At 42.2% G+C, this 15,180-nt stretch overlaps 1 protein-coding gene across 1 annotated transcript; it reads left to right on the plus strand.

Moving 5' to 3' along the window:
* Window positions 1–629: 629 nt before the first annotated feature.
* TEKT4 (tektin 4) lies at window positions 630–14,914 on the plus strand. The gene is made up of 7 exons (XM_056335093.1): window positions 630–756; window positions 1,332–1,876; window positions 8,866–8,936; window positions 10,421–10,564; window positions 11,399–11,621; window positions 12,597–12,751; window positions 14,500–14,914. The coding sequence occupies exons 1-7, from the start codon at window positions 630–632 to the stop codon at window positions 14,717–14,719; spliced, it is 1,485 nt and encodes a 494-aa protein (XP_056191068.1). The 3' UTR covers window positions 14,720–14,914.
* Window positions 14,915–15,180: the final 266 nt, after the last annotated feature.

Genomic DNA, 15,180 nt, shown 5'->3' on the forward strand with positions numbered 1-15,180 from the left:
TCTATTGTCACTGTGCCCTCCAGCACCTTCTCTCCTTCCTAGGGCTCTGAAGAGACGCCTCTTCCTCACAGGCTCTCCTTTAATTTCCTTTCCTTGTTGCACAATGATGGCAACCCCCAAAATTTAATATAATTCGAGTATAAGCTACCTGTTTCTCTCTAGGTGAAAAGTAAACAGGGAATGCTGCAGCAGCTGGATTTAATAGAATCACAGAATCATAGAACGATTTGGGTTTGGAAGGACCCCTAAAGGTCAAGTTCCAACTCCCCACAGTGGGCAGGGCCCCCTCCCACCAGCCCAGGGTGCCCCCAGCCCTGTCCAGCCTGGCCCTGAGCCCTGCCAGGGATGGGGCACCCACAGCTGCTCTGGGCAGCCTGGGCCAGCGCCTCGCCACCCTCACAGGGAAGGATTTCTTCCTAATATCTAACCTAGAACTACTCCCTTTTAGTTTAAAGCCATTACCCCTTACCCTACAGCTACAGACCCTACTGAAGAATCTGCCCCATCTTTCTTATAAGCCTCCCTTCAAGTACTGGAAGGCCTGAAGCGCATGCACCTGATCTGTGACAAGGCCACAGTCACACAAATGGTCCTTAAGAAAGCACAGCTGGGCTTAAGAATGGAGTGAGATGCAAAAACGTGTTGAATTTAAAGGGCTCAAAACCAGCGGATGTGCAGGCCCCACGCAGGACCCCGGGGGCTCCACAGGGCCTTGCCCACCGCCCGAGGGGCTCTCTGGGCCCCGGGGCAAGCAGGGTGGGGGGTGGGTGGGGTGGGGTGGGGGAGCATGCAGCGCCTCCCCCTCGCTTCCTCTGTTTGCTGGGCAGGAACCAGACTGAAATGCTGCCAGCATCCTCTGGTATTTTCAAAACTGGAAAAAGCGTTATTGCGCGCAGGCGGTGGTTGGAGAAGTTCCTCAGCACACAGGGGAGCCAGAACGCAATCTAGAGGCTGCAGCGTCTCTTTGTTCTCACCCACACAGTCGCACATGGGAATTACAAACATTACACCACGCACAAAAGCCTGTGTGGGGAACTTCTCCCGCCCCAACCCCCGAGGGGGGGAGCGCGCCGCTCCTCCGGCCCGCCCGGCGCCGCCATGACACCGCCGTGACACCGCCAGCGCCCTCCGCGGCCCTGCTCCTTCCCGATTGGGTGGCCTCGTCGCCATAGCAACTGTGAGGTACCGAGGGGCGGGCTGTTCATCCGCTAGTCGCGTCGGGTTTCCCTTCGCAATGGGGGGACCCGCTTCCTCATTGGCTGCTGTTGTTGCCCCGGCAACGGGAGGACGCGGTGCGGCCTAGCGCGGGTCCAGGGCGTGCGCTGCGGTAGGCCCCGGCGCCGTGGCGCATCCCTGCGCCCTGCTGAGCCAGGGGCCGGCGCCGCAGGCCCTGCCTGCCTCCCACCTACCCGTGAGAGTGTGCGAGGTGGCGCGGAACACGGGGCCCGACTCCTCCAGCGGGCTGGCCATGGCCAGCTTCCGTACCGCCAAGCACCTGCTCCACGAGTGGCACCAGAGTAACGCTCATCTCTACCGCGAGGCCTTTACCGGCTGCGAGCAGGCCCAGCGCGGCCGGGCCGAGGCCAAGGAGCTGGCTGAATGTGCTGCTGCTACTGCCCAGCGCACCCAGCAGGACTCCATGACCAGCCTGGGCCAACGGCTGCAGGACATACACTTCTGGAAGGCTGAGCTCCAGAAGGAGACTGAGGACCTTGAGGCCGAGACTGGCCTGCTGGCAGCCCAGAAGCTGCGGCTGGAGAGAGCGCTTGATGCCACTGAGGTGCCCTACACCATTGCCACTGATAACCTAAAGTGTCGGGAGACGAGGCAGCCACCAGACCTGGTCAGTGATGAGGTGGAGGGAGAGTTGCTGAAGGTGAGCAGGATGTTAGGATGTTAAGCGTTGTTGGCAGCTCGCTCTTCGTGCTGCTCTGGTCTCTAAAATGATAAGCAGCTTGGTCAGTAGGTGCTAACTGCAGCTCATGAAGGTATCTTCTGATACCAGACCGAGGTCTGGTGCCCCTTCCTGGCAGCCTAGACTCTTCTGGCACTCCTAGCTTTAAGAAGGATTCTTTGAAATCTATTCTCTGTTTAAAAAGTATTTAAAATCACGAGTATGACTAGAGAACACCAGATCCCTCCTCTCAGACCAGATCCAAACAAAATCAAAACAGAGGTTTCCTGAACCAAGATGGGCATCCTATTCTGGCATTAAACTTCTTCCAGCCTCCACTTGCTTAAAGTGCCCTCATCTCTGCAGGTTACACTTTAAAAATGCAGTACCCAATAAGCAGACTATTCAGGACCAGTGAAACGCTCCTTGCCTGTTTCCGTGCTCAAGCTGTCCAAATCTGTCAGTCTCTGCCATTACCTTTTACTACCGAGTCTGATGCTGTAGTCTTGCCAGGGTTCATGACAAAGTAGTGATTCAACACTGTACTACAGTGTCACACAAACCATCATTTTAAGTCTCCTGCAGGGCGGTACAATGAAGAGTGCATTGTAGTCGTGTGACACATGCATGAAATGATAGCTCCAGGCAAGCTGCGGGGCACAGACATGGTGTTTCTGACAGTTCAACAAACCTGAGACACTCCTGAAATTTGCTTGAGCCTTTTCCTCCCATAGAGGACTCCAGCTGATCCCAGTTTATCTGTCACTGAGATCCAGCACTGCATGTAGATTGCTTTCAAAGCTGATGTAATTATTGTGGCTGCACAGGGTACAAGGGACAGATTCTGGGTCATTTTTCATTCAGGAATGATACATATTGTAGTTTCCCACAAATAATGGTTATTTGCCTGTGGCCTTGAATATCCTATCAAAGTTGATTCATGATGAGTTACTGATTAAACCCAATGATTAATTTTTGTTGTCAGAAAAATGCTGAAGAAACTTATATAGTTGTTGGCATGATAGCATTTAGCACAATAGTTTTTAGCAATATTTTGAATAGGAATTGTGTGCAATTGCTGAATTGTATTCAGTATTTAAGAGGCCATTCCAGTCAAAAATATAAGCATGTGAGAGTCAGTGTATAGGATATTTCAGTGTGTGAATTGTTACAAAATTCAGATTACAGAAAATAAATTATTTTCATCAGCTGCTGGTATTTTAGAGGAATCATGAAGTGTAAGATTTACCAAAGAAAATAATTTTCTGGCAGGATTTCTCTCCTGTATTTCTTTCCCCCTGATCTCAGAGAATAGTTTGTTCATTGCTCAGAAGTCCATCTGCTGCTGCTGCTGCTAATTCTTCACCTGAAATTGTGATTGTGTGCTTGTGACGACAGACCATCAACAGCCAAGAGGGATGTCACCAAAAAAGAATGATGTGAGTTCAGATGAGGCGTGTATACCGGCAGCAGATGGACTCTTGAGAAATGAAGATTTTGTTGCCATGCCAATGACCTTTGCAGTGCAGAAGGAAGAGGAGTACATAACATCAGAGGAAATCCTTCCCATTTTCACAGAGGAATAGATTTTATGGCACGAATGTTTGCAAATAGATGTTAAAATGTGCCCTCTGTGGCTTTGCTAGCTCTTTAAGCTGCAGCTATACTCTATACTGCTTTCACAGTAAGAAATCAGATGGTACCTTGTATTTCTTACTCCCTCCAAAACTGACTAATAATTCTTGACACTTGGAGCTGTTCTTCCAGCTCCAGTTCACTGTGCAGATTTCCAAGTTAATGGTCCAGTTCACTGGTAGCTCTGTGTTACAACATTTGCTTATTTGGAGGGTATGCAAATTTTATCACTAAAGTGCTGACATACTTTTTCTGGATGTTGCTTACTTGACCAGTCACTTTCTAATTCTAACCCTCTTAAGAAATAGTAATGCAAAGGAGGAATTCTCTTCCCATGCAAAAACTGAGAAAAAGAAAGAGTTTCCAAAAGCCAGCTGTGTTAGGAAACGGACATTCTTTTCCTTGCAGCTTTAATTACACAGTTAATTGATATTCTAGGGCATTTCCCTTCCCTTGAAATTCTTCCTCTCCTACTAGCAGCCCAGCCTTGTGTTGGCATCGTTCTCTGGTGTCTTTGCCATGTTCCTGTCAGCTGCCATGGACACATGCATGGGGGAATCTGCAGCTGAGGGAAGGGCATGCCTGGGCAAGGGTCTGCCTTTCACATTGTCATGGAAAAGCTTTTCGTAGGACATAGGTTTCGATCCTGCTTTCAGCTTTCTGCAGCAATGAAGAACATTTCCCAGTTGCCAGAGCATCCTGCTGAGATAATCACCTTTCAGCAGCCCCTTGGCAGATGACATTTAAAGAGACAAGATCAAATACACAATACAAGCAGTTTTGAGTCTCTACATGTAATTGCACTTTTATTATCTGTTCAGTAGGATTCACTTAAGATGACTCACAAAGAAAACAGAAGTGTCTCTGGTGAAGGTTTTATGCATCCAGATATTTGGGCTTTGCCTGTTTTTTGGCACACTGTCTATTTTTTTAGGGAGTTTTGGTTCCAACTCATCTGTCCTATTTGCTTTGCAGTATGGAGTCATATTTAGATCACCCATTGTGATATGTACCCCAACTAAATAGCCACTGCTGGAATGAAGGATGAGGGTATTTAAGTGAAAGCTTCTCACATGCATAGTAAAATCAGCTGTTACTCAGAAGTTCATGGACTCCACTTAACAGCATATTAATCTTTCCTTAATGCAGTTCTGTTTAAAAAAAGAAGAAGCAGACAGACACAACTGTTTTTCCAGTAAAGAAGGATCTTTGACGACTAGAAAGAAGATAAAATCTCTCAAATAGAATAATTTTATTTCTTTGTGCTGCTGCATTTGCTGTAGTTGAATTCATAAAAAAGCAGTGCATGCATATGTTTCATATGAGGTTTTTGACTTTCATAACCCCTATGACATCTCTGAATCCCCTTTGCATCAGTTTAATGACAGTTCAGTATGTTTATGTGCACACATTTAATATTGAAAATGTAAGCCCTAGCAAAGGACTTGCCACATGGTGATATACTGTCAATAAATCATGTTTCAGCTGCATATTTACTGCATTTCAAGGTTATTTCCGCATGTCCAGTGTCCAGACTCATTAGCTGAGAGCCAGATATGTCTGTGGAATAAGTGGAGGTACTTACATTTATGCAATTTTTTTACCCTAGGCTCAGAGTGTTGATTTGTTGTGTGTTTGCTTCAACAATGAAGTCATCCCCAGCTATTCCCTGATGCTGAATACAAAAGCATTAGCCAAGATCCTGTCAACTGTGAAAAATTAAAGTTTAAAAAAGTGGAGAAAGGATGCATATGTATGTATTCCTGCAGACTGCAATAATGAGGCAAGGAAAACAACAGAATACCATTTCCAAACACTGTGATCTGTAGCTTTGCCAAGCGAACCAGTCCACAGTAGGACAGTCCTGTACACAAACAACTTGGTTAAGAGTGCAGTGCTTATTTTCAACATCTGCAAATCATAGATTTTGAAGTAACTCTTGGTGACCAGCAGGAAAAAGGCCAGTCACAGAGCTTAGATTTTAAAGACTTGTTACCTGCTTTCACTCCCAGCTGTAATGAATAATGGTCTTCCTGTTGCACGCCGTGTGGGGGTCTAAATCTAGTGAGAGCTGTAAGCTATCTTGCTTATATTTGCTGTGCTGATGTGTGGGACATCTGGTGTCATGTTGTTACTGATGGATGGATGCAACTGGATTTGTAATCGAGGGTGACTGCACAGCCTCTCTCACGGGGTTCTACCAGTTCTTCTTAACTGCTCTCACTGTGTCATTCTGGCCCGGGGAGTATTTAAACATTGCTGACATCTGCAAGTCACTGATGTAAAAAGTCAAGCTGCAAAAAACCTGAATTTGTAAATTCATGGAAGGCATAAGCATCTGCTCTTAAATGTTTTCTTTGCACCATTAGTTAGACGCTTACAAAGTCATGAACTGGGATGGTTTTATCACTAGATTTGAGTAAAATCTAACTTTTGCATCATAAACATTAAATACTGTAATAAAGTAAATGGCATGCTAAGCTATAAAATGTTCTCTCCCTGTTAATTGACAACCATTTATAATAACAGAGGTTTATTATTAGTAGTAACTGTGGAGAAGGCCGCTGAGAAGAGCCAAGATCACTTCAGATTTGACAGTATTTCATTTTAATAGACAGCACATGAATACATATATGGGAAAAATAAGGAGAGAAAAAAGATGTTTCATCCACCGAGTCCTCTCGTGAACTGAAGAAATGCAAATCTCAGTTAATGTCCCCGGAACCAGAGATGCTGCTAGCTACTAAAGCTCTTTCATTTGCTTTTCCTCTCTTAATGCGGGCTGGGCCTTCACATGAATTGCCAACAGTTTGCTGCACATACTGCATAAAGGTCATCTATTCTGCCACGTGCTAAACCCCAGATCTGCCCCCAGGATTTTAATGTGGAATCCCCCACATTTTTATGGCTGAAATCACAACTGGGGAGAGCTGTGCTTCTGGCTGCAGCTTCCTCTGCCATGGTTATTGATGGAATTTACTCGGCAAAGAATATGTGAAGGCACAGACCCGGCATTTTATAAGTTCTCCACGTGGGGTATGAGGTTCCCAGCTTCTGCTCCTCTGCAGGTGGTGCTGCCCGACAGGCATTCGTCAAGTGTGGACCTTCTCCCACATCAGTCCTGTCAGCCAGCCACAGCTGTGGGTGGGCAGCAGGCTGGATTGGACCGTGACGGCTAACAGTACGGCCAGGACTGTGGGACCTCGATAAAGGGATCTTAATCTTCAGCCTAGTACCACAGCTCCTCCCAGCTATACAATCTAACTTTTAAACTGTTTTGAAAGTTCAGAAAAATCATTTAGTAAATAAGCATTGAAAATTCATTGCTATTTGCACCTGCTTATTCACTCTTAATTAGTATTAGACTGTCATTAATTATGAGAACTATAACTTCAGTTTTAAATGTCGTATTTGAATGCGTATCTCCTCAAGAGGGAATCCATTTTTAAATTTTATCTTAGGTCATTCAACAAGGGAATTCTTTGTTTTTGTATTGTTTCACTCTTTCCGTGTGAGAGACCTTAATTGCTAAAGGAAGGCTTTTCTCATTCAAAATGGCACACATTACTCACAGGAAACTGGCTGTCTCTTTATTTACATGGAGACTGACTATGCAACACAAAATAATATCAATTACTATAAATGTAATTTCGAGTGCTGGATCTTTCTAACCCTTTAAAATCCTTTTGAGTTTTTACTTTGACAACTCAGCTATTGTAATGCTTCCTCCCTGCAGAAAGTGAGTTTTAGTGTTTCCACAGTTTGTAAAATGATACCTGCAGCTATGTATTTACTTTAATGTGCTGTTTTAGAGCCTTAAAAATAATTTTTCTTTCCAATCATGATTGTCCTTTTCCATTCAGAATAAAACGATCTTTTTTATGGTCCCTGTTGGTTTCTTATGATGGAGAAACTGACACTGCAGGGACATATGCACTCATTTACTTGTCAAAAACAGCACAAGGATCAATGAGGGCCAGCAGTGTTCTGGGAGTAGAGTTTATTAGTAAGTATATACTCCCTTAGCTGTCATTGGATGACTGTCGTTGATGTAAACCAGCAAAATTAATTAGGAGTTTTTCATATACAAAACGTTTTTAATATCCGAATCTCAAATATTAAATTCCTTTAAATAATATAAAAGAAAATTCTTGCTGGACTGGCTTTTATATAATAATATGTAATCACCAGGTCAGTAAAGTCACTTCATAGAGCATTGATATTTAATCCCTAAAGCAGCATTATTGCAGTCAAAGATGAACACCAAGTAGTTTTTGTTCAACAAGAGATTGTTAGAAAGTATGGTCTTTTTTGGTTTGATCATGTTTGTGTTGAAATGACCATTCTTGCTAAAACCAGCTTGAGCTGAAACTTCAGGCAGTGGGTCCATTATCAAGGTGAGGCAAAGCTTTGTGACTTTGAGCAGTCAGCCTTGCAACTCAGAGGACATTAACCCCTCAAACAACATCAAGTATTTGAGATACCTCTGCAGTCCTCGATACTGTCCATCACCAGAGGGAAAAAGAATTCTGGAATAAATTTATCTAATAAAAAAAATCAAAGCTGTAAGCGTCCTTTGGTTTATATTATGACAGCTTTCCTATACCTGCTGAAGCAGACAATAGCCATTTAAATCATTGGGTAGTAACTTCTATTTTTAGTTAATACAAAGCACTGAAAGGAGGCAGGAAAGTAGAAAATTGTGATACTGCCACTTCTTTATGTTAAATAGCACCTTATCACCATACGTCAGGCAAACTGTATTTTTGGAGATCTGCAGGAATCTGATGGGAAGCCTCTCCCTTGCATACAGATAAAAACACGTAACTACAGAACATGGCAGCGGGCTCTGAAGGTACCTGCAAGGACTCAGCAGGTTCTGGAAGCCAGTGTCTTGCCAGAGAAGCTGATCTGTTGTATCATATCCCTGCACAAGGCAGCAGCCCCTGACATCTGAGTTTGTACTTGTGGGGCAGACAGTGTCCTGCTCAGTTTTAAAGTGGCACCTTGTGTTTGTGCAAGGCAGTGGTCTCCTGCTGAGCATGATGCTGTTGCCTTATTTTTTGCCTACTTCAAGACTATGCAGGTAATTCAGATATTCCGTTTAATCTGATAGGCATTAGAAGTATTCCAAGTATTGCTGCCACCTTAGACTGATAGCTGAGTTACCTCAATATCTGCTAACTCCTTGGAACATCGTGTCTTTCAATAATAGGATAAGAGTGGGTAATGAATGGAAGATTTAAGTATTTATCCACTACCATTGATATCAGATTGCTGTGCAGGATAGTATGTGCTGCTCTGGATATCACAGAAGTCTCAATGTTTTTATCTAGGAAGCTGAACTTATCAGAAATATCCAGGAGCTTTTGAAAAGAACTTTGACGCAAGCTGCTAACCAGATGCGGTAAGATGTTTTTCACGATTGGTTAGTAGCTAATTTATATAGCCAAATAATACCTGGCATATAGTGGTACAATGACCAGTGGATAAAGATCTTACCAATGCCAGGCTTATGAGCCATATGAAGTCTATTTAAACCTGAAAAGAGGTACTCGGTGATAAAAATTCAGGATTTTCAGGTAGGGTAAGGTAACGTAAGAGGCATGCCATAAAGCCATGCTTTGTATTTTCAGTCCTCGTTTCCAGTACGTGCATTCAGTTCTCTAATTTTCCAACACTGAATTTAAATGCAATAAAAGTATTATCTGGATATCACTCTGTCTTGGTGCACCGCGTGATATATTTGAGTACAGGGTCTTTTATAATAATTTGTCTGATCAAAGGGCCTTTTCAAGATGAGTTTTTTGCCTCCAGATGTCAGTATGAACTCACTCTACCTCCTGTATCGGTATGGATGTTCATCGCATTTCAAAAGGAATATTTGCTTTTAATTTAGAACGAGCCCTTTGGAAAGATGTTACCTGAATCCTAAGGTGCATCAATATGAAGGTTTTAACTGCTGGAAAGCTTGATATTTTAGGTTTTTTAAATGTTTTAAACTGCTCCAGTTTATGCTATTCTACCAGATACAATGAAATATTGTTTTTAGAAAAACTGTCTATAAACACAAAATAAAGTAGTTCTGTTACATCAGTTAGAGTATGAGAGGAGTCTGTTGGGTTTAGGTTTGTGCTGTTTATGATTAAGATCATTTTAATACTACATAGTATCATCGTTTAGTATTGTTGGCCAGCAGAGTATTTAATTTCTTAGGTGAGAGTGACATCTGGTGTTAGCAGTTTATAACGGCCCCACTCTTTTGTAATCTGCAGTCATTCTAATTAAGTGATGTGACTCACTATTGACATCAAAGCAGCATTTTGAAACTTTGCATATCATTGTACTTGTATCTTCCAATGAGAAATTACACTGTGTGCTAGAGTCTTTGAAAGGCTAGATAGGAGGGCTGGGAGAACGGTATAGTGTTACTTTATGGAGGTCTTAAATTTGAGTCACACTCAATGTACTAGTGAAGGACCAGGATGAGTCTTCTGCTACCTCATGTCTTGTCATGGGAAGAGTGTTCTGTTGGGCAAGCCTCCTACCTATTCTCCCCATAACAACATTGAAAAAAATCCTCTGTGTTGTAGTATTATTACATAAAATCCCAAGTTCAGCCTCTCCTTTGCCTCAGGCTGTAAGAGCTGCAAACCTTCAGCAGGCACAGAACAGCACTGAAAGTCTAGGGTAGTGAATAACACATCAAGCTTACTGTCCTTCTAACAGATAGTTGTGGGAGAGAGAGTTTGGTTAGGATTTTCAAGACAAAAAGGAAAGTTTATGTTCTTACTGCTCTTTGAAAGACAAAGCCTAGCTTCACAAATGTCTGTGATGGTTTTGCTAATTGTATTGTTTTACACTAACCATGTCATAATAATGACTTTTCAGATTAAACCAAGATCACAAAGAGATCTGCGAAATGGACTGGTCAGACAAAGTTGAAACATACAACATTGATGATAAATGTGGAAGATACAGTAACCAGAGCACCAACATCCAGTTCCATCCTCATTCAGTGAAGTTTGAAGAGAGGTGGGTAGTTACTGTCATTATCCTCCACAAATAACTCTGGTAAGATACAATACATCCTTTGTGTCAGTGAAAGCTGTCATGCTGGTCTGAATCAAAGTTCTTTGGACATACAGTGTCATAGCATTAATGTCATACTTACATGGATAGTAAAAGTAGTGCTACCACCTCAGCATGGCATACAACTGATGGCAAAGTTGCTTCACCACATGCCAGCTGAACTTGTACAAGTTTTTCTTGGAAATAATTGGCTTTATACATGTAAAGGCTGATTTGAATCCGATTGAGATTTACCATTTGACATCAGCAGGCATGCCATTCTTTCAGGATTACTATTTCAATAAATCTTGCTGCTTCCCCCTCCCATTTCAGGCAGTGTTCATATGATGCAGTGTCCCAAGTGCTATGTAGTTCCTTCTGCTGCTCAACATGGCCCAGTATAACCAGAGGTGATCTTTCTTTTTGTTTCAAAGTAGACAGAAACTGTAAAGCTTGACTATATTCATGTGTTTATTTGCTAGTGACTTAACAGTTTGTGCATTGCTTTTTGACTTGGTAGTATTAGCTACAGATGGAAGAACTTTGGATGATTTTGTGTCATATATTACTTCCCTCAGAAGCTGCAAGATGAATGAGAGTTTATTAATATAAATATTAATAAAAGGAAAAGGATTATTCTTCTTCCTTCATGTTAAGTCTAGACTGCATGCAACAGCAAAAACAAATGGAGGTTGAAAACAATTCTGCAGGGAGAGAACCAGCTTCAGATTGTCTTTAAGTGCAACTTGACCAAAAGAGCAAGGTTCATATTTGTGTACCATTCACCTCTTCTTCCAGTGCCTCAACGCCAGAGACATGGGCCAAGTTCAGTCATGACAACATCTATAGGGCAGAACAAGAAAAACTGGCTTCCATCAGTCTTCGTGCCTTGATTGACAATATTCTTCATGACGTATCTGAGGACCTGAGGATGCAAAGCGCTGCTGTTAATGAGGCTTTTGCCAAACACTGTGAGGAGCTGGACGATGCAAAACACAAACTAGAGCATCATTTGAAAAATGTAAGTGTTATTTTTTGAATGCTGTCTATAGGCATGATAGTCTCTTTTGAGAAGATCATGGTAGATCTGTCCTCTAGAAAAAAATGTCTTACTGTCAGGTATTGAATGCTGTTTTGTGTCAGCTTAGTATCTGTAAGAGTCTTCAGAGCTGGATTGTGGCCCGATTCAGCTTTTTCTGCTTCTGTGCTTCTCTAAACAAGAGATGGACTTAAATATGGAGAAAATTAAACACTTTCTTCCACATCTGGCTGAACTAAAACCTAAAACTGTGTGATCGAGGAACTGATCTTTGGGCCAGGATTGCCAGGCTAGCCTGGTTATTGCTTGTATGGAATGAAAGCCATGCTGTGCTGCAGTAGTAGCAGCAGCAGCAGTTCCTGGCAAGTGATGAGAGCATCTCCAGCCTCTGCCCCTTCTCCTGTGTGGAGCAGCACCTACTTCTGTGTTAGGCCATTGGCAAGTGTGGAAAAAATAGCCATCCTTATCATCTGTTGGATAATGACAGCTGGGTAGACTTTTATTTTTTGCATGGGTGTCAGTGGTTATGAGGGAGAAGGGATTCAGAATTTCATGTCTTTTCCATTTTCTTCACTAATGCCAGAAATACATGCATTTCCAAGTTCATCAGCAGTTCCCAATCTCACTCAAAATGACTTTATTTTTAAAATATAATTTACAGTTAAAAATTTACAGTTAAAAGCAATGCATGGAGGTGGGATGTGTTGTCAGGAAACATGGAAGAGTTTTTGAACAGGCTGCAGAATATTTTCTGCTTCTTTTTAGACCAAAGATCAAATACACAGCTTAGTGGTAGAACTAAAGATGTCAAAACCACCTTTGTACTTCTATTTCTTCTATATTTTGGCCAAGTAAGAGGTCAAGACTACAACTGATTCACTAGGACCATGAACAGCATGCACAGACACAATATGTATCTTTTTTTAAACAGTTCTTTTTCTTGATTATCCTCTTTAGATCCTTAAAGAGATTGGAGAACAAGAAGCTAATATTGCTGCTCTCAAACAAACTATCAAAGACAAAGAAGCCCCGATGAAAGTTGCTCAAACAAGGCTGTATGACAGGTCTTTCAGGCCCAATGTAGAGCTCTGCAGAGATGAAGCACAGTTCAGGTAAACACTATTAAACAAGTCCTCCAGGGTGTCTGTTCTACCCAGAAGTGATGTTAGACAGTTTTTGCACTTTTTATCGGTGATGTGTAGCCTTTAGCTTTTATTGCTAGATTTGATTCTGATATAAGTCAGAAATAATTCAATTGACCGAAATCACTATGAGGAAGATACCATTTTAATCTAATGAAGGGGTCCTCAAACAACGGCCCGCAGGCCGGATACAGCCCCCCTCAATCCGGCCCCCGGTATTTAGAGACCCCCTCGCCGCCCCCCCCCCACCCGCCCTGCCGGGGGTTGGGGGGGGAATCCAAGCAGCCGCAGATGACTGCCTGCCACTTCATCCGCACGCCGGCCCCCTGGTTAAAAAGTTTGAGGACCCCTGATAATGTATTGACAAATAGAAGTGCTATAGGCTCAATTCTGCCTTTTGTCTCTACGCTTTCTTCTCTGAACTGTGTGGTTTCTTTTTTTATTTAAATGAGCCAAAAAAATACAACAGCAGGTCGATCACTTGCAACCCTTTTGCTGTTAGCCAAAGTTCACCACGAGGTGGACCATGTGCCCAAAGAATTACGCTTTGCTGCCGAGAATATAAATGGGCTGCACATACTCATAGTCTGAGAGGAGTCCTCAGTATTGTGAAGCATTGGGCTGGTGGCATTTGATTTTCAGTAATAATCCGTTTTAAAACTGGGGGTCAACAAATCCTTTCAAATTAAAGGTCTGAATGTCACATTTGTCAGTTTTGATCTCATTATAAGCTTTGTAATTGATTCTCCTCCTTCACATTTTCCTATCCTTAGGAAAAGTGGGGAATCAGCTTTTGCGGGCTTACAGTATCCTTGTAGCTCAGGTGCCTACCCTGCAAAGCCAATATGCTGTTCTTTAGACAGCAAGGAAGAAGTTATAATTAATCCAGATGTGTTATAGCAGCTCAGGCACCCTCATTTAAGGTCCCGCTTCAGCAGACCATGTATGTGCAGTATGTGCACGGCATTTAGTGGGATTTAGGGACACATGCAAGTCCTTTGCTGAATGGGCATGTGTTTAATTGCCAGGCTTATACTGTTTGTAGTTACTCAGTTTGCACAGCACATAGGGATCTTGTTTTCCCAGGAAGTAAATATGTGCCTTCTCTGCAGGCAGATTGCAGTAAAGCACCTGACCCCCACTGACTTTTAATTGAAATGATGTGCTGCTTAGAAATGGTTTGCTGCTTGTTTTAAAATGCTTCTTTTTAATTTTTTTTTTAAATTTTTTAAATTTTTTAAAATTCTTTTAATTTTGTTTTTAATATGCTTCTACTTCTTTAAAAGCTTATCTGCTTTTGAAGTAAAGACTGTTTTCTGATCTCTGGTGCAAGTATCATCTTTAATACTTCAGTTTTATACCAGTGAACAAAACGCTGATCCAGTCAAACTGGACTTACCTAACAGTTTTTGCTCTGTAATTCTTAGTACAAGTGTCCTACGCAGTGGGAAAGGATGAGGATGGATAGGTCCACTGTGCTTAGTGGTAAAAGACGTTCTTGGTACTACTGAAATCATGGCAGACTTCTGTACAGAAGCTGTGAAAACGAACGCTGCTTTTGACCAAGTATGTGTATGCAGAACCTCTCTGAGGTCCTTCGTTGTTGAGTATTGTGATTCTATGGCTGTTGGTCTTCATTCCCATTACAGTTCTTATATTTTTTTGAACACCAACTGGCTACAGCTCTTTTTTTTATTACTTAACATAATTCTGTTCAGGTTGATCAGTGAAGTTGAAGAGCTAACGGAGTCCGTTGAATCCCTGAAGAAAAAACTGCTGGAATCTGAACAGTCTCTGAGGAACCTGGAAGACACACGGATGAATTTAGAAAAAGAAATAGCTGTGAAAACAAACAGTATTTTTATTGATAGACAAAAGTGCATGGCCCACCGCACACACGACTCCCTTATTCTTAAATTAGCAGGTTACCAGCAGTAATCTCAGTACGAACTATGCAAAGTCTGAAAGAAAAATGTAATCTAGGATCTCTCATATAAAATACATGGATGGTGTTATATACAGAAGTACTGTATTCACTGTATTTTCTTCTATTTGGGTTAAAATGCATTAGTTTAGCATTATGGTACGCTTTGAGTCTTGTCTTTAAAAGTTCTGTAAAACCTTGCCTGTGAAAGTATAGTGAGTTTAGAGCACAGCTTACAGGTAATTCATTACATCTAGAATGTATCTATATCATAGATGCATAATTTATACCGTACGTACTATTTGGGATTTTTACTCTAGTAAGAGAATATATTGAGTGAATATTGATTGTGAATAATAATGATAGAGGCAGGTGCAGATAGAACATTTATAGCTTGCTAGCATTTTCAGGCAGCCTGAAATGACAGCAGTGAAACTGCTTGCCTGACAGATCACATGATCAGCAAGGAAACAGA

Source organism: Falco biarmicus, chromosome 4 (assembly GCF_023638135.1).
Source record: "Falco biarmicus isolate bFalBia1 chromosome 4, bFalBia1.pri, whole genome shotgun sequence".
Lineage (NCBI taxonomy): Eukaryota > Metazoa > Chordata > Aves > Falconiformes > Falconidae > Falco > Falco biarmicus.